The sequence below is a fragment of the Chlorocebus sabaeus genome, chromosome 2, assembly GCF_047675955.1.
Source record: "Chlorocebus sabaeus isolate Y175 chromosome 2, mChlSab1.0.hap1, whole genome shotgun sequence".
Classification (NCBI taxonomy): domain Eukaryota; kingdom Metazoa; phylum Chordata; class Mammalia; order Primates; family Cercopithecidae; genus Chlorocebus; species Chlorocebus sabaeus.
Window position 1 is genome coordinate 98,472,715 of NC_132905.1, and position 16,996 is coordinate 98,489,710.

Below are 16,996 nucleotides of genomic sequence, written 5' to 3' on the forward strand. Positions count from 1 at the left end.
TGGCCTTGGTTCCAGAGGCAACTTCCCTAAAATGGTCTGGGGCGTCACGTGCTGGGGCTGGGGGCCCATGGGGCTAAGAGGGAGCCTGGCCTTCAGGGTTCACAGAGGCCAGCACCAGGCACATTGCTTCCTGCCTCATCCCATGCCCCTCGGGGGTCCACAGACAGGATCGAAGGTCGACAGAGACAGAGGCAGCTTTACTAGGACTCAGAGGGGTGCTGCCCAGGGTGGAACCAGACCTGCTGGGGGTCAGGACTCTCCCTGCAGTCAGGGGTGGCATCACTTCCCACCTCACCCTGTGCCCCCCAGGGGTCCACAGACAGGACAAAGGTTGGTGGGAGACAGAGGCGGCTTTATTAGAACTCAGAGGGGGCACTGCCCAGGGTGGAACCAGGCCTGCTGGGGTCAGTTCTGCAGAACTTGGGTCTGGGGGAGTAGCTGGGGTCCCTCGTGCAGCCAGCATCTGAGAAGGACTGGGGGAGCATCCTGGTCCCTGAGACAAAGAGCCTGCCCCATCTTCTCAGGGTGTCAAAGTCAGAGAGGGAGGAGCTAGCTGGGCCCGCTGGGAGGTCAGCCCCAGGTGGGAAGGGACTCTGGATGACATTCAGCGCCATCAGCAGCTGGACTTCTGGCCAGAGCAGAGGCTGTAGCAGGCCGGGCGGGAGCACACGGGGCGGCAGAGGAGGGACACACAGGAGGCCGGGCGGCAGCAACTGGCCTGGCAGGAGGAGACGGGCACGCAGCAGGTGGACCTGCACACGGGGCGGCAGAGGAGGGACACAGAGGAGGAGGGTCTGCAGCAGGAGGTGGTGCAGCAAGCTGGCTGGCAGCTAGACTGCTGGCAGCATGAAGTGGAAGCCCCAGAGCACACAGGCACACAGCAGAGGGACTTGCAGCAGACAGGCTTGGAGCAGACAGGCACACAGCAGGACTGCTGGCACGGGGAGGAGGTGCAGCAGGCTGGCTGGCAGCTAGACTGCTGGCAGCATGAAGAGGAATCCCCAGAACAGGTAGGCACACAGCACACAGGCTTGCAGCAGACGGGCTTGCAGCAGACGGGCACGCAGCAGGACTGCTGGCAGGGGGAGGAGGTGCAGCAAGCCGGCTGGCAGCTAGATTGCTGGCAGCATGAAGAGGAATCCCCAGAACAGGTGGGCACACAGCACACAGGCTTGCAGCAGACGGGCACACAGCAGGCCTGCTGGCAGGGGGAGGAGGTGCAGCATATCGGCTGGCAGCTAGATTGCTGGCAGCATGAAGAGGAATCCCCAGAACAGGTGGGCACACAGCACACAGGCTTGCAGCAGACGGGCACACAGCAGGCCTGCTGGCAGGGGGAGGAGGTGCAGCAGGCTGGCTGGCAGCTAGACTGTTGGCAGCATGAAGAAGAATCCTCAGAGCAGATGGGCACACAGCACACAGGCTTGTAGCAGACGGGTACGCAGCAGGCCTGCTGGCAGGGGGAGGAGGTGCAGCAAGCCGGCTGGCAGCTAGACTGCTGGCAGCACGAGGGTGTGCAGGAGCTGGTGCAGCCTGATTGGCAGGGGCTGGGCTCACAGGCTGCCTGGCAGCAGGGGCTGGACACACAGCTCACTGGGGTACAGACCAGGGTCAGGCAGGGGGCGAGGGTGCAGCAGCTCGGGGTGCAGCAGGGGGGCTCACAGCAGCTCTCTGGGCAGTCGTCCACCTGCCAGGAGTCGGAGCAAGAGTCACAGGGACCAGGAAGGCAGACGCGGCTGCCGTAGCTCATGTTGCTGGAGCAGACGGACACGGTGGACGCGGCCATGCTGGGGTTGAATTGGCGGAGGGTGAGGGAGGGAGTGGATGAGGGAGTGAGCCTGTGAGGTGCTGGGGTTCTCGGGCTTTTATTCCCCCCCGCCTTGTTGTCGCCGGGCCCACAGCTTCCCCTTCCGTGTTGCTGAGAGCTGGAGTCTGCCAGGATTAGGGGTGTTTGTTTGCCTATGATGTGGCCCAGCTCATAAATCTCCCGTCACATCTGGGCTGTGTCCCATCCCACGTGGATCCCTGGGGGCAGGAGCTGGGGTGGGCCTGGTCCCAGCTGGGTTCTGGCAGCTGGGAAAGCCGCAGGCAGGGGCATTGTCCAGTCCTGGCCCCAGCAGCCCCGGGACACAGAGTCCCTCCGCGGGCAGCCGGCCTTAGGAAGTGTTCTTGTGGTGGAAACTCCTCATCCAGCGTGGTCCTTCCCCCATCATGGGACACAGGACTGTGGCCATCTTCTGAGGGACAACCTGGTTCCCAGCAGCCTTCATTGACTTGCCCGGGGCCATGCGGGGGCAGCTGTACCTGTGCCCAGACCTCTTGCCTCTGAGCTCTGGACGACTTCTCATCCCCACAGCCTCTGCACCTCCTGCCCTGTTTCGTGCCCACCTCGTCCTTGTGTTTCGGAGGCAGCAGGACCTGTGTGTTCCAGGGCAAGGACGGTGGGCTCGGCCCCTCCCTGCTTGGACAACATGACATCCTCCTGGGCTGTGGTTTTGGGTTCTGAACCTGCAGTGTAACCGTGCTGAGCGGCAGCGGTCAGCAGCCCTTGTCCCCGCCTGGGGTGGCTCCTCTGTGTGCTCTGCTTCTCCGAGGCAGCCCGTCAGTCCCCACCCAGCCTCCTGCGGGGCCCATTTCCCAGCCCTGTCTTCCAAGCCCTGTGCCAGGCCTCTTAGTGTCACCACCTTAAAATTAAGGGACATCTGTCCAAAGAACCCGCACGGAAGACACAAAATGGGTCCAAGGGACATTGATCTCACTGCAACCCCATTGCCAGTGTAAACCAAACATAAAATCCGAAGCCCCTCAACTGAATTAATGGACCCCATCTTGGCCACGGGGACCCCTGAAACACTGCGTTCCTGGCCATGACAGGAAGGCAGGTCAGACACGCCGCGTTACACCCCCTCCCTTTAGGGTTTAGACACCAACACTGCCCCGCATTAAAGTTAAAATAGAGACGGTAAGACCCACAGAACAGACTCTGTGACAACAAGACATCAAATTACAAACAGGACCTCAGGCCACGCCAGGCAAGGGTCCAGCTGAGTACCCTACACTGAGAGGACGGACTCTGCTCTCACACCACAGCTGCTGCCTTTTCTCCAGCGGCTAAACACGCACTGGCCCCGCCATAAGGATGAGCAAGATTCGAACGACCGTGGCCCATCCACCCGCAGACGCCAACCGACCACGTTCCACGGCCGTGACCACAGCTCTGATTGGGCAGGAGACTGACTTCAGGAACTTCCTCCTGATAACGGACCCGGACCATGGACCAGCTCCAGCTGATTTACAGAGGCTTCATCTTGAGTGCCTTTGTGTCCTGAGAAGACCTCTGAGGTTTAGAGCCTCATTGAGACACATTCACATGTTAAGATTCCACCCTGTAGGAAGTCCTTTTTTTTTTTTTTTTTTTTTTTTTGAGACGGAGTCTGGCTCTGTTGCCCAGGCTGGAGTGCAGTGGCGCAATCTCGGCTCACTGCAAGCTCCACCTCCCGGGTTTACACCCTTCTCCTCCCTCAGCCTCCCAAGTAGCTGGGACTACAGGCGCCTGCCACCACGCCTGGCTAATTTTTTGTATTTTTAGTAGAGATGGGGTTTCACCGTGTTAGCCAGGATGGTCTCGATCTCCTGATCTTGTGATCCACCTGCCTCAGCCTCCTAAAGCACTGGGATTACAGGCGTGAGCCACCGCGCCCGGCCAAGAAGTACATTTTAAGTGGTCCATATTCAGAAAACAGGCCCTGGTAAGTCCAGGCAGCTCCCTTGCAGATGTGACAAGCCACATGGTACAGACATCTGGGAAGAGTGATAAGACTCACAGAAGTCAGAGGGGAGGAAGAAAAAGTGGGGGACGGTTAACCCATAAAAGGAAAGAAACTTTTGCCACTGAGAAATCAAAATGTAAAGTGGGGAAGGGGACAAGCTGTAACCTTATAAGGGGATAATGAAACCTAGGTGACGTCCGGGAAGACTGCGACCCCACAGGACTGCGAGGAACGGGGGAGGGACCTGCACACTAGGGGATAAATTGCTTGTTGAAACTGTGCTGGATGTGCCTGCCCATCAGACACCTGGTCTTGCAAGACCACCATTAGAGTCTCACTTTCACTGTTCCTCACGCCTCTACTTCCATTCTTTGGATTTGGACGGGTGAGTGTGTTTCTCACAACCCCAGAGTGAAAACAGGTTGTATGTTACATGCATATTTGTTCGGTTCCTCCTTCATGAATATTCACTATTCCTCCATGACCTATTGCACACGTGTATTTAGCCAACCTGGTCAGCGTGGAGCTCCTGCCCCAGCCCCTCCCGCTCTGAAGTGCCTCCTCCTGGCCCTGGTCTTGGCCAGAGCTGTGCTTCCCAGCCTGCAGGATGGCCTTCTTGCAGGCTGTGCCCCTTTAGAAGAAACAGTCTCCTCTTTTTTTTCCAAACTTACAGATCTGTGAATTTTTTTTTTTTTTTTTTTTTGAGATGGAGTCTCAATCTGTTACCCAGGCTGGAGTGCAGTGGTACGATCTCAGCTCACTGCAGCCTCCACCACCCGGTTCCAGCAATTCTCCCGCCTCAGTCTCCTGAGTAGCTTGGATTACAGGCATAAGCCACCATGCCTGGCTAATTTTTGTATTTTTAGTAGAGACAGGGTTTCACCATGTTGGTGAAACCAGGCTGGTCTCAAACTCCTGACCTCAAGTGATCCACCACCCTTGGCCTCCCAAACATGCTAGGATTACAGGCCTGAGCCATTGCACCTGGCCAGATTGTGATTTTTTTAAGTGAACACAAGCAGTCACTCAATTCTCCTCTCAGGAAGCAGCTACTTTCACCCATTTATTCTCTTTCTCTCTGTCTCTCTCTGTCTCTGTCTGTCTGCCTCTTCCATGTATGCACACACACAACTCATTCTCATTATTCCCAGAGGTTCTGTCCTATAAAGTCTCCACCAGCACCAAATAACCAAATACTGAACCAGTGCTCCTACAAGAAGCACAGGGTTATGGTCTCATGAGCCTCTGATCACAACATTCTCATCAACCAATCAATGCATAGACATGTCTTAAGAGTGCTTCTGTCTAAAGACACCTTATTGAATCTATATAGTTGATTTATCAACACTGAACTCACAGCCAACAGCCCTAGGGAGCCTGAATGAAGTTGGTTGAACACATGTGTTTTCTCTGTAAGACGTGCTGGAGCCTTCTGAGCTCCGGACACCGAGCAGCACAGCAGCACTGTATTGGGACACTTTAAACAACAAGATCGCAGCATCAGGGAGGAACACGCGGCACTGAGGAGAACGTAACAAGGACACCTGTTTACCACATGCGAGCTGAGACAGGAGAGCAAAACATCACCTCGTTCTGTTATGTATATTGTCAACATATGTGTACATACACAGACGTACATATAATGCCTCTGTATACATAAATTTTTAAAATACAAATTATGTCACACTCTACCTACTATGTTTTTGTAAACATGGAGCTCCCTTCCCATGAATACATCATGATCTCTCTCGTTTACAGCTGCACAGAATTCCATGTTGGTCTGTGTGTTCATTTTCCATTGCCTAAACGAAGTACCACAAGCTTAGTGGGTTCAAATAACACACATTTATCATCTCAGTTTCTGTGGGTCAGGAGTCCAGGCACAGTTAAGGGGTCTCTGTAGGGTCGTATCAGAGTGTCTCATCTGAAGGTTCAATTGGAGAAGGATCCACTTCCAAGCTCATGTGATTGTTGGCAGAACTCAGTTACGTGCAGCTTCTTGGACTAAGTGCCTCAGTTTCTTACCAGCTGTCAACCGGAGGCTGCCACCATCTCTTTCCATGTGGCCTCAATGGGCAGCTCACAATGTGCTGGGTTCTTCACAGCCAGCCAGGGAGACAGATTCCTCCCAAGATGAGCATTACGACCTTACGTAATGGGATCATGCACGTCCCATCACCGTCTCTGTGCTCCTTGTGTCTATACACATGTCACAGGCCCACCCACACTCAAGGGGTGTGGGGCACACAGCCAACGACCACCAGGAGGTGAGGGACGTGGGGCCACCCTAGAGTCTGTCTCCCGCTGTCTGGACAATCTCATGGCTGTGATACCTTTGCACATACCGTGTATCCACCCAGGAGTATCTATAGGATGTCAGCCTAGTGATTCCAGCTCAAAGGCGTGAGGTTTTGAATTTTGATGCATAGCAGCAAACTGCCAGCCAAAGCTGTGGAACCAGCCTCAGCCCAGCAGCAAGTCATCTGGGTAGTCTGCCCACACCCTCACCAACCCATAGTGGGAACATCAATGGTTTCCATTTTTTCCAATATAAAAAATGATATATGGCCATGAAATTTGTTTTATCTCCTTTTAAATGGGGCTGAGCATGTTTTCACATTTAAGAACCATGTATATTTCTTTCAATTGTCCCCTTGTATCCTTTGCTCATTTTCTGTTATGTTGCTGTTATTGATCTTAACTTGTGGGAGCTCTTTAGATATTAAGTAAATTAGCCCTTTCTCTGATATATGAATAGGAAATGTGTTTCCCATATTGTTGTTTGTCTTTCGACTTGGTTTATGATGTTTTCTCTCCTTCAATTTAAAAATTTTTATGTAATTAGTTTTATCAGTTTTTTTAAATGGCTTCAGTGTTTTACTCAAAACTTAGAAGAGCCCTTTCTACTCTGAGATGATTTTTCTTTCCTTTCCTACCATTATCGACAGGTGTATTAACATCCCCCACTATGATTTTCCCTTTTCTCTATTTCTACTTTTAGCTCTGTCAGTTAAAAAATTAAAAAACAGTCAGTTTTTTATTTTAATTTTTTAATTTTATGTTTTAAGCTATGTAATTAGATACATCCAAATTTAGAATTGTTACATCTTCCTGGTAGGTTGACTCTTTTAGCTTTATACATTTCTTTCTTCATCTCTATTGCTCTAAAATTTACTTTTTCTGATATTCATAAGTCACACCAGCATTTTAGTTAGTGTTTGCATGGTGTATTTTCTTCCATTTTGTTACTTTCAAGCTTTCTGTGATCTTTTTCTTTTTTTCTCTTTTTTTTTTTTTTTGATGGAGTATCACTCTTGTCGCCCAGGCTGGAGGGCAGTGGTGCGATCTCAGCTCACTGCAACTTCCACCTCATGGGTTCAAGCGATTCTCCTGCCTCAGCCTCCCAAGTAGCTGAGATTACTGGTGCCCACCACCATGCCCAGCTAATTTTGTATTTTTAGTAGAGATGGGGCTTTATACCATGTTGGCCAGGCTAGTCTCAAACTCCTGACCTCAGGTGATCCGACTGCCCTAGGCTCTCACAGTGCTGGGATTACAGGCAGGAGCCACGGCACCTGGTCTCTGTACTCTTGTATTCAGGTTCTGTATCTTGTAAGCAGCATGTAGTTAGGTTTTCTATTTTTTATTCAGATCAACAATATATTTTAATTGGAATATCTGATACTTTAACTTATTGACTGATATTTAGCTTATACCTATCTACCATCTGATTGTACAATTTCTATTTGTCCCAAATTTTAATGATTCTTTTAAAAATCACTTCCTCTCTATTTTGGATTAATCAGGTATTTTTTATTATTTATTTTCCTTCTTCCGTTCTATTCATTATTCATAAGATACAGCAAGGCTTCTCTTCAAACAGTGTGCTCAACCTTTTATTCTTTAATTCCTAGTACCCCGCCCCCTCTCTTTCTTCTCCTTTTCTACTTTCTGACTTTACTACATGCCCAGGCATGCCACAGCATCAGTGGTGTTATCAGCACCAGCTCACATTCCATTCCGTGTTTAGGAAAAGACTGGCTCTCCAGTTTGCCGTAGATGACCCCTTCCTCCTCTCCCATGTCTCCCATTACGCCTCCACCTTATCTAAGAAAGTTTAAATGTTTAGCCAATCGGGTCTAGTTTAAATTGTGCAGTCCGACCCCAGCCAATGGGGAAAGGACACAGGGCAGGAGTCTTGTTAGGAATAAAAACTTCTAGTGTCTTTTGTTCTGTGTGCTCTCGTGGCAACCAGCCATATGGGAAACACCCCTTCTGCACAGAAGTAAATTTGCTTTGCTGAGAAATCCTTTGTCTAAGTGTCCATTTTTCCTTACAACTCTGAGCCTTACTTCTAACATTATTGTTTATACATAGTTTTTGCTATCTCTTCAGGGGTCACTTTAGAGATTATAGCACACATTCTCAGATTATTCAAGTGTCAGCATTCATACATCAGCATTTCTACCACTTCCAAAGCAATCCTGAAATCTTAGAAAACTTTCACTCCATTTATCCTTCTCACCTTTTATTATTAATGTCATCATGCATTACTTCTCTGCTTCTAGTTTAGACCCCACAAGACATTATAAATATAATAATATTACCCTTTCAGATCCTCCTGGTTCCTTCCTGCATTTTTATCTTTCAGTCCTCCTGCCTGAAAAATTCCCGTTCACAGTTACTGTAATGTGGGTCCGCTCATGTTCAGTTGGCTCAGTTGTTATCCAGAAACGTTTTGTTTCACTCTCACCTTTGAACAATGTTCTTCCTGGTCTAGAATTCTAGGTTTGCAGTGATTTTCTTTCAGCCCTTTAAAGATGTCATTCTATTACCTTTAGTTTCTTCAACAGCTCTTTTATGAGAGCTTTCAAGGAATCATTTTTAAAACATTTTGTTCAGCTTTTCAGGTTGTTCTCAGTAGGAGTATATGTCTGACACAACTACTTTGTCCCAGATGGAAGCAGAGGCCCCCATTCTCTCTCTCTCTCTCTCTCTCTCTCTCTCTCTCTCAATGTACTTCCATCCTATAGGACCAGATCCTGTACCTCTAGAGGAACCAGGCCATGCTCAAATTTATATTATTTTTATAGTTCAAAATATACAGAAAGACAATTCATTCCACCATGTAGCTGACTTCCTTTTGTACTTTTCTTAAATCCCCTAGGAGTTAAGAGGCCTGGACTGGGAAACACAGATAGAGACACAGAACGCCCTGAGCCTCTGAGACTTCCCTGGGCATCGAACCCCACCAGAAGCGCCCCTGGAGCCCTCTCACCTGGAAAGGGGCCACTCCTCTGGGCCCCAAGCATGCTGGGCTCTGCCCAGTCATCACTGACATCACCAGCCACCAAGCAGCCCACTTCCCTCCCTGGTGGGGCCCACCATCAGGGCTACTACCCCTTCACCTTCACATTCTCAGCACCTGGTGCAATCTCCAGCACATGGGAGGACTCACTGCATCGTGAATAAATGAATGCTTGAGAAGTAAAAGTATCAGATAAAATCGGAAACATTTAGCAGAAAGAACCAAAAAGACGTGATGGCCAATTGGATATTATTTGCAGAAGAAATGGAGACTTAGATCAGATGTCTAGCTGGGGTGACCAAGGACTTAGTGAGCAATCAAGAAAATACACTGGAAGCAAAAGCAGTGCTCTCTGCTTCTCACACAGCAGTGCTGTCATGAGTGGCTGTGCTTTCTGCGGAGGAGATGCATTAGGTGTTCTGGGTTAGACTCACAGGGTCGCAGTGTTCAGGATAAAAGCAAATGGAGATGGGAGGCCCCATACGGGGATCTGGGGCCTCCCTAAGTGCCCGTATGGAAGAGGGGGTGCACAGCCCCCTAGGAACTACTGTGAACCTGACGGCAAATGGCTCACACCACTGGCCACCCTTTCCCATTTGCCACTTGCTCTAAAGCCCTTGAGGGGGGACTTCATACAACAGAGAGAGTATGGGGAGTCACTTCTAGGAACGTTCCACCCTCATGCCATCACTGACTGGGGCTTCTCTAGACTGACATTCCAGAAGCCACAGCCACCCAGACAAGCAGAGTCCCCTGGCGATGGCCCACAGACACTGGGATTAGGATGGATGGATCTCTCCTGCAGCCAGCACAGGCCCTCGTGACACTCTATTTCCAGACATTCTACCCTGTCTGCTTCAATATTATGCTCTGGAGCCAAAGATCTGTTGATGGTGTGTCAACAGACCCAAATATAGACTCAGGACTTTACAAACTGAACGGCATCTCATAGGACTAAACACGAAACTCACACTAATAAGAGTTCTCTAGGTTTTAAACACAAACAAGGAAGGGGCGGGAGTTGTTGACACTCCAGCTGGGACAACAGGCCAGGGACAGATATAAAAGCCAACATCCCTGAGCACCTAACACACGCACTCACTCACCCACTCACCCACTCACCCACCCACTCACCCACCCACTCACTCACCCACTCACTCACCCACTCACCCACTCACTCACCCACTCACTCACCCACTCACTCCCGTCTCCTCCAGCTCAACCCCCAGCATGGCCGCGTCCACCATGTCCGTCTGCTCCAGCAACATGAGCTATGGCAGCCGCGTCTGCCTTCCTGGTTCCTGTGACTCTTGCTCTGACTCCTGGCAGGTGGACGACTGCCCAGAGAGCTGCTGTGAGCCCCCCTGCTGCGCCCCCAGCTGCTGTGCCCCGGCCCCCTGCCTGACCCTGGTCTGCACCCCAGTGAGCTGTGTGTCCAGCCCCTGCTGCCAGGCGGCCTGTGAGCCCAGTCCCTGCCAATCAGGCTGCACCAGCTCCTGCACGTCCTCATGCTGCCAGCAGTCCAGCTGCCAGCCGGCTTGCTGCACCTCCTCCCCCTGCCAGCAGGCCTGCTGTGTGCCCGTCTGCTGCAAGCCTGTGTGCTGTGTGCCCACCTGCTCTGAGGATTCTTCTTCATGCTGCCAACAGTCTAGCTGCCAGGCAACCTGCTGCACCTCCTCCCCCTGCCAGCAGGCCTGCTGTGTGCCTGTCTGCTGCAAGCCTGTGTGCTGTGTGCCCACCTGCTCTGAGGATTCCTCTTCATGCTGCCAGCAGTCTAGCTGCCAGCCAGCTTGCTGCACCTCCTCCCCGTGTCAGCAGGCCTGCTGTGTGCCCGTCTGCTGCAAGCCTGTGTGCTGCAAGCCTGTGTGCTGTGTGCCCATCTACAGTGGGGTTTCTTCTTCATGCTGCCAGCAGTCTAGCTGCCAGCCGGCTTGCTGCACTTCCTCCCCCTGCCAGCAGGCCTGCTGCGTACCCGTCTGCTGCAAGCCTGTGTGCTGTGTGCCCACCTGCTCTGAGGATTCCTCTTCATGCTGCCAGCAGTCTAGCTGCCAGCCGGCTTGCTGCACCTCCTCCTCCTGCCAGCAAGCCTGCTGCATGCCCATCTGCTGCAAGCCTGTCTGCTGTGTGCCCGTCTGCTCTGGGGCTTCCTCTCTGTGCTGCCAGCAGTCTAGCTGCCAGCCAGCTTGCTGTACCACCTCCTGCTGCAGACCCTCCTCCTCCGTATCTCTCCTCTGCCGCCCCGTGTGCAGGCCCACCTGCTGCGTGCCTGTCTCCTCCTGCTGTGCCCCCACCTCCTCCTGCCAGTCCAGCTGCTGCCGCCCGGCCTCCTGTGTGTCCCTCCTTTGCCGCCCTGCATGCTCCCGCCCGGCCTGCTGCGGGCCCATCTCAACCCAGAAGTCCAGCTGCTGAGTGATCTCCTTAAGATCATCCAAAGCCTGAGTGCTCACTGCCCCTGCACCCCTGGGTTCTTTACCCTTGACGGCTCTCCACATCCCGCTCCTGAGCCTTGCAGTGGGCGTCAGTGGCCAGCTGGCCACCCAGTGTGCACTTCTCCTCCTAGCAGCAGCTCAGCTGTTTCTCCAAGTCTTGACTTTCCCCCAATTACCCAGCCCTGCCTCCCCAGCAACAGGTGAGCAGTGACCCAGCAAAGTCAATGGGTCCTCCCAGGCCATGACCCGGTGTGGGGAGAAACGAGGGTAGACACATATCAGGTGTGGGTTTCTCGTCACTGCCCTGGCCCAGTGGCGAGCTCTGCTCCTCCCCTGCTGTCGGCCTGGGCCTCTGTCTCTGTCTTCCCTGACCATGGGAACAGGTCAGACCCTTCTAATAAATTCCTTTCCTAAAAAGTACAACTGGAATTCATTCTTGTTGTTCACAACCAAAGACCCCTACCCACGGGTGGTCCTGGGCTGCTCCCACGCCACGAGGTCCCTGTCCTTCCCAGGTGTCCTGGCAGCCCCGCCCCACCCTCACCACAGGGATGTCCGAGGGGTAGGCAGGCCTGAGGGATGGGAGAGGTGAGTGATCCAACAGCAGCGCCTGCCCTGGGTGGAGCTGCCCTGGGGGCTCCCCGGAAACTGGGTTGTGTCCAGCCCCTGGCTCCAGAAAGGAAACCCTATGGCCGTGTGTGCAGAAAAGGTCCACACAGTGGGCAGGGACGGCTGTCCTGAGGCCTGCTGGCCGGTCTGGCCCTTGGCTGGAATATGGCAACTGGGATTTCCGAGGGGCTTACCCCGCCCCGCCTCACTAGGCCTGAGCTGTTTGTACCACGTGGTTTAGGCAGAACACTCCCGTCCCCACTGGGAGTCTCTGGAATTCTGGCGCAGCCCAGGCAGAAGCTGCTCACGCAGCCAATCCCTGGGTACACTACCAGGCAGGGCATCCCCGACATTGCACGCATGGCATCCCAGCTGCTTGTAAGGGGAGTGAGGCACGTCCTGCGTGACCCCTGACCCAGGAGAGGCCTCCAAAGCTGAGCTTGGTGCCCCTGGACTTGTTCCCAGGCATCTTTCTCTTGGCTGATCTTTCCCAGTGTCCTCTCCTGTGGGAACTCACAGCCGTGAGTACCACGACCTCTGTGGCCTGTGTCCTCCTGGAGAATCGCCACCCTGAGTGGCCTTGGGGCCCCAGGGTGCCCTTCCCAAGCGATGACAATGCTGTGCTGGGCACATTTCTGGTGGTGCTTCCTTTGACTCCTGCTCCAGACGGGGTGGAGACAGAGGAGGAGGCTGGGTGAGGCCAGGCCATCGTGGGTTTCACGAGGAGCAGAGCCGTCCTGCGCCTGCAACAAGCCGTCCCTCCCCTGTGGTGGCCATAGAGGCTGTGACCTGAAACTCTGGCATGGGGCTGGAGCACCAGCAAGGAATAAGCCCCCACATACCCCACCTGGCATGAGGGCTGCACCCTAAGTCGGCAGCCAGGCTTTGCCTCACTGGCTTCCCTCTGGCTGTCCAGGAGGCACCAAGAGGACCATGTGGTGAGCCCCCCAACTACAGGCCCCTGAATCCCACAGACGGCAAGACGGATGGGCCTTGCTCAGAGAAGCATGTCCTCCTCTGCGCATCCCAGACTTGGCTCTTCCCCCAGGGCATGGCCCCAGCAAGCATCCAGGCATGTGAGCTTCTGTGCAAACACACCCCCACGCCCCGGGTGTGAACTTCAAGGGAGGTGGGCTGTGGGGGAGAAACATCAAGTTCCTTTCCAAGGGCAACAGGTGGAACTTCAGAACCTCGCGCAGAGGAAGGGTGCACACGGGGGCTGGGCAGAGAGAGGCGGCCTCCTCCAAGGGGCCATTCTTGGCTGCACCACAGAAGCTGACGGTGGCTGCAACTGCCCTTTGTCACCTGGACATTCACTACTTGCCCCTGGTCAACAATGCCTACTGCCATCCTTGGTGAAAGAACCAATATCTCATAAAAAATGCAAAAGACACAAATCATTAGAGAAAATGCTGACAATCTTGAATGCAGTAAAATGCACACAAAAGCACAAGCACACAACCAAAGTTCCCACCAATCCCACTCTGACCTCATCATCCACCTGCCTTGGCCTCCCAAAGTGCTGGTATTACAGGGCTTGATTTCATCTTTCTACAATGCATCGATCAAAACATCACATTATAGATCAAAACATCACATTATAGATCAAAACGTCACATTATACCCAGTAAATACACACAATTATTATTTGTCAATGTAAAAATTAGTAAATAAACAATAAATGAAATAAAAATAATGAAGCTGTAGAAGCACATATAGGGGAATGTCTTCATGATGTTGTGGTAGGCAAAGACTTTGGGAACAGGAGGTAAAAATGCTACACATAAGAGAGTAAATTAGTAAATCAGATTTTACCACAATTAAGAGCGTCTCTTTATCAAATGATACTATTAATACCACAACACATCCATAACCATGACTCAAATTGAAATAGACGACCAACACCAAGTGTCAGCAAATGTGTGCAGGAAATGGAACTCTCCTACATTTGCTGGGGTGGGAATGTGAAATGGAATAATCCCTCTGAAAAACAGTTTGGTGGTGTCATTAACATGACACACACTCCCTTCACATGCCCCACACACTCCACCTCCTGTGTGTTTACCCATGAAAAGTGAAATCATATCACAAAGACTTGCTCACAAATGTTTAAAGAAGCTTTTGCCACACAAGCCGTGTGTCCATCGACACATGGGTCAATTGTACTATCGAATTTGATTTATATGAAATTCCAGGGAAGACAAACCTATTTGAGATACAGAGGAGATCAGTTGTTTGCTGGGGCAGAGTCAGGAGGGGTGGGGATTGATCATGAAAAGTACACCTGGAGACTTGGAGATGATAGAAAATCCAGATTTTGCTTGTGGTAGTGGTTACATGAGTGTATATTTTCTCAAACCTTATCAAATGATAACTTTAAATAGGTACATTTTACAGTATGGAATCATACTTCAATAAAACTGACTTTTTAAAAACTTTATTTTTAAACCCCAGACTTGGATGAGTTATCTGCAATTCCCATATCCAGTGGTGCACTAAAGTCAGCATGCCCTGGCTCATGAGAGCTGATGTGCACCCCTCTCTTCCCATTTCTGTGTTAAGTGACATTGTCTTGGTAGCCTGGATTTAGCTGGGTTGGGAGTATTCACATGTGGATGTTGGCAAATGCAGTCAATCAGGACTTCTGTTTTGATTTTTGTTACAAAAACAAAAGCCAGTTATTGAACATTCACTGACACATCGCAAATATACAATCACTCATATTCAGAATATGTAATAAATTTCTGCAAATCAATAAGAAACACAAGTAGCCATATTTTAAAAAGCAAGCAAATGCCTTGAACAGGCACTTCACAAGAAAAGATATCCAAGGTTCAATGAGCAGCTTTACTCATCAGGGATATGCACATTAGTGCAACAGTGCAATATTCCTACACACTTTCCAAAATAAACCAATTTTAAAAGACTGATAAACCTCATTTTGTAAAGATACAGAATAAATGGAATTATAAAATCAACTAGTGGGGATGTAAATTTCTTTAGAAAGTTGTTGGTATATGCTAAACCAACACATGCCTATCTATGACTGAGCAATTCCACTTTTGGGAGCACAATGAAGAGAAATTAGTAAAAGTATCAATGAAGAAGTTTACAAGAATTTTTCTAGCAGCACTATTAATAGCAGCCAAAATCTGGAAATAATCCAAATCTCTAACACTGTGAAAGAGAATGGACAAATAACACATTGTAGAATTTAATGCAATGGGGCAGCAAAAAAAGAGTGATGTACTGATGCATGTAGCAACAAGGTGCTTCTCACAGATACTGTGCTGAACAAAAGGAACCATAAAACAAAAGAGCTCCATAGAACAGGCAAAGCTAACCAATGATGAGAGAAGGTAGAACAGCAACTAATACTTAGGGAGAAGGGGTTAACAGAGAGACAGCACAAGGGATCATTTAGGATTCTGGAAATGTTCCACATCTTCCCCAAAATATTCTAAGGGGAAACAATTCCACCCAGATTATATGCAACTAAGCTATCAATCAAATAGAAGAGCAGAATAAAGGCATTTTAAGTCATGCTATGGCTCAGAAATATATCTTCCTTGCACCCATTTTCAGAAAGTTACTGGAGGATGTGCTCCACCAAAACAAGGGCATAAATCTAGAAAGAAAAAGACAAGGCATCCAGGAAGTAATGGATCCAACATCAGAGAGAGATGAATGAAAATTCAAAGACAAGAGTGAAGGGAGATCCCAGGAAACTTGTGTACCAAGCTGAGGGAGCAGTCAATAGAGACCGGTCCACAAATATGAGAGTTCTAAGAGAGATGTTTCCAAAAAATAAATGAAGCTAATAGATTGTTGTATTTGAACCTCTTGAGTGGAGCATGGGGATGAATGAGTCAGAGTTTGGGGAGGAGCAATTTTTAACTCCAAGAGGGGGAAAACATAAACAAAAACAAAACATGTACAAATAAGGAAATTTAATCTGGTTCCACTATTCAGACTTGGCTATGAACAATACTTACTTTATTATAATATACATTCTGAACACTGATTTAACCAAATATTGATATTTTACTGCCCTTGCCTTCTGAGGATGGGAAGAGGGGAACTTTTCATGGGCCTGGTGATAAATAAGAGAAAGTACTTTCCTCCACAATAGGAAATCAGATTATATCTGAAATTGAAAATGCAAGAAATAACAGAGCATATGCATTGTTTAATAATTCTGAGATAAGCAGAACTAAGAAGAGCATCTGGGATGGGCCTTGAGAGAGATGCATGCCAGGGAGAGGGGGTTGTTAAAGGTATTCAGTTTTATAAGGAAAGCAGAGCATAAAAGTTTGAAAAATTTTCAGCCTGACTATGCAATAGAAAAGAAAAACCCATTTTCTAGGGAGAAATTCAAGCTGGATGCAGAAATTTGCATAAGTAACAAGAAGCCTAATGTTAATCCCCAAGACCATGGGGAAAATATCTCCAGGCCATGTCAGAGACCTTCATGGCAGCCCCTTCCATCACAAGCCCAGAGGCCTAGGAGGAAAAAGTGGTTTTGTAAGTCCAGGGTCCCCATGCTGTGTACAGCCTGGGGACTTGGTGCCCTGCATCCCAGTCACTCCGACCATGGCTGAAAGGGGCCAATGTACAGCTCAGGCTGTGACTTCAGAGGGTGGAAGCCCCAAGCCTTGGCAGCTTCCATGTTGTGTTGAGCCTGCAAGTGCACAGAAGTCAAGAATTGAGGTTAGATTTCAGAAGATGTATGAAAACACATGGATGCCGAGGCAGAAGTTTGCTGCATGGGCGGAGCCCTCATGGAGAACTTCTGCTAGGGCAGTGTGGAAGGGAAATGTGGGGCCAGGGCCCCCACACAGAGGCCCTACTGGGGCACTGCCTAGTGGAGCTGTGATAAG

At 50.3% G+C, this 16,996-nt stretch overlaps 3 protein-coding genes across 6 annotated transcripts in view; 1 reads left to right on the forward strand and 2 right to left on the reverse strand.

The window, feature by feature from the left end:
- The window catches only part of TSPEAR (thrombospondin type laminin G domain and EAR repeats), a 209,626-nt gene that overhangs the window by 92,888 nt on the left and 99,742 nt on the right, over positions 1–16,996 (reverse strand). The window lies entirely within an intron of this gene.
- LOC119619326 (uncharacterized) lies at positions 267–2,094 on the reverse strand. Of its 2 annotated transcripts, XM_037984903.2 has the most exons (2): positions 1,451–2,094; positions 267–1,072 (listed from the first exon to the last, which is right to left on the reverse strand). In XM_037984903.2, exons 1-2 carry the CDS (start codon positions 1,784–1,786, stop codon positions 614–616), a joined length of 795 nt encoding a protein of 264 aa, XP_037840831.2. In that variant the 5' UTR covers positions 1,787–2,094; the 3' UTR covers positions 267–613. The 2 variants fall into 2 exon arrangements, with proteins under 2 accessions (XP_037840831.2, XP_072868486.1); XM_073012385.1 differs by having other exon boundaries at positions 267–2,094.
- LOC103219901 (uncharacterized) lies at positions 10,309–11,669 on the forward strand. 3 transcript variants are annotated; one of them, XM_037984897.2, is made up of 2 exons: positions 10,309–10,659; positions 11,038–11,669. In XM_037984897.2, the coding sequence occupies exons 1-2, from the start codon at positions 10,309–10,311 to the stop codon at positions 11,485–11,487; spliced, it is 801 nt and encodes a 266-aa protein (XP_037840825.2). In that variant the 3' UTR covers positions 11,488–11,669. The 3 variants fall into 3 exon arrangements, with proteins under 3 accessions (XP_037840825.2, XP_072867179.1, XP_037840824.2); XM_037984896.2 differs by having other exon boundaries at positions 10,324–10,674; XM_073011078.1 differs by having other exon boundaries at positions 10,309–11,669.

Excerpts from the sequence above, each read along its gene's own strand:
- LOC119619326 (XM_073012385.1), bottom strand. The coding sequence starts at position 1,786 with ATGGCCGCGTCCACCGTGTCCGTCTGCTCCAGCAACATGAGCTACGGC.
- LOC103219901 (XM_073011078.1), top strand. The coding sequence starts at position 10,309 with ATGGCCGCGTCCACCATGTCCGTCTGCTCCAGCAACATGAGCTATGGC.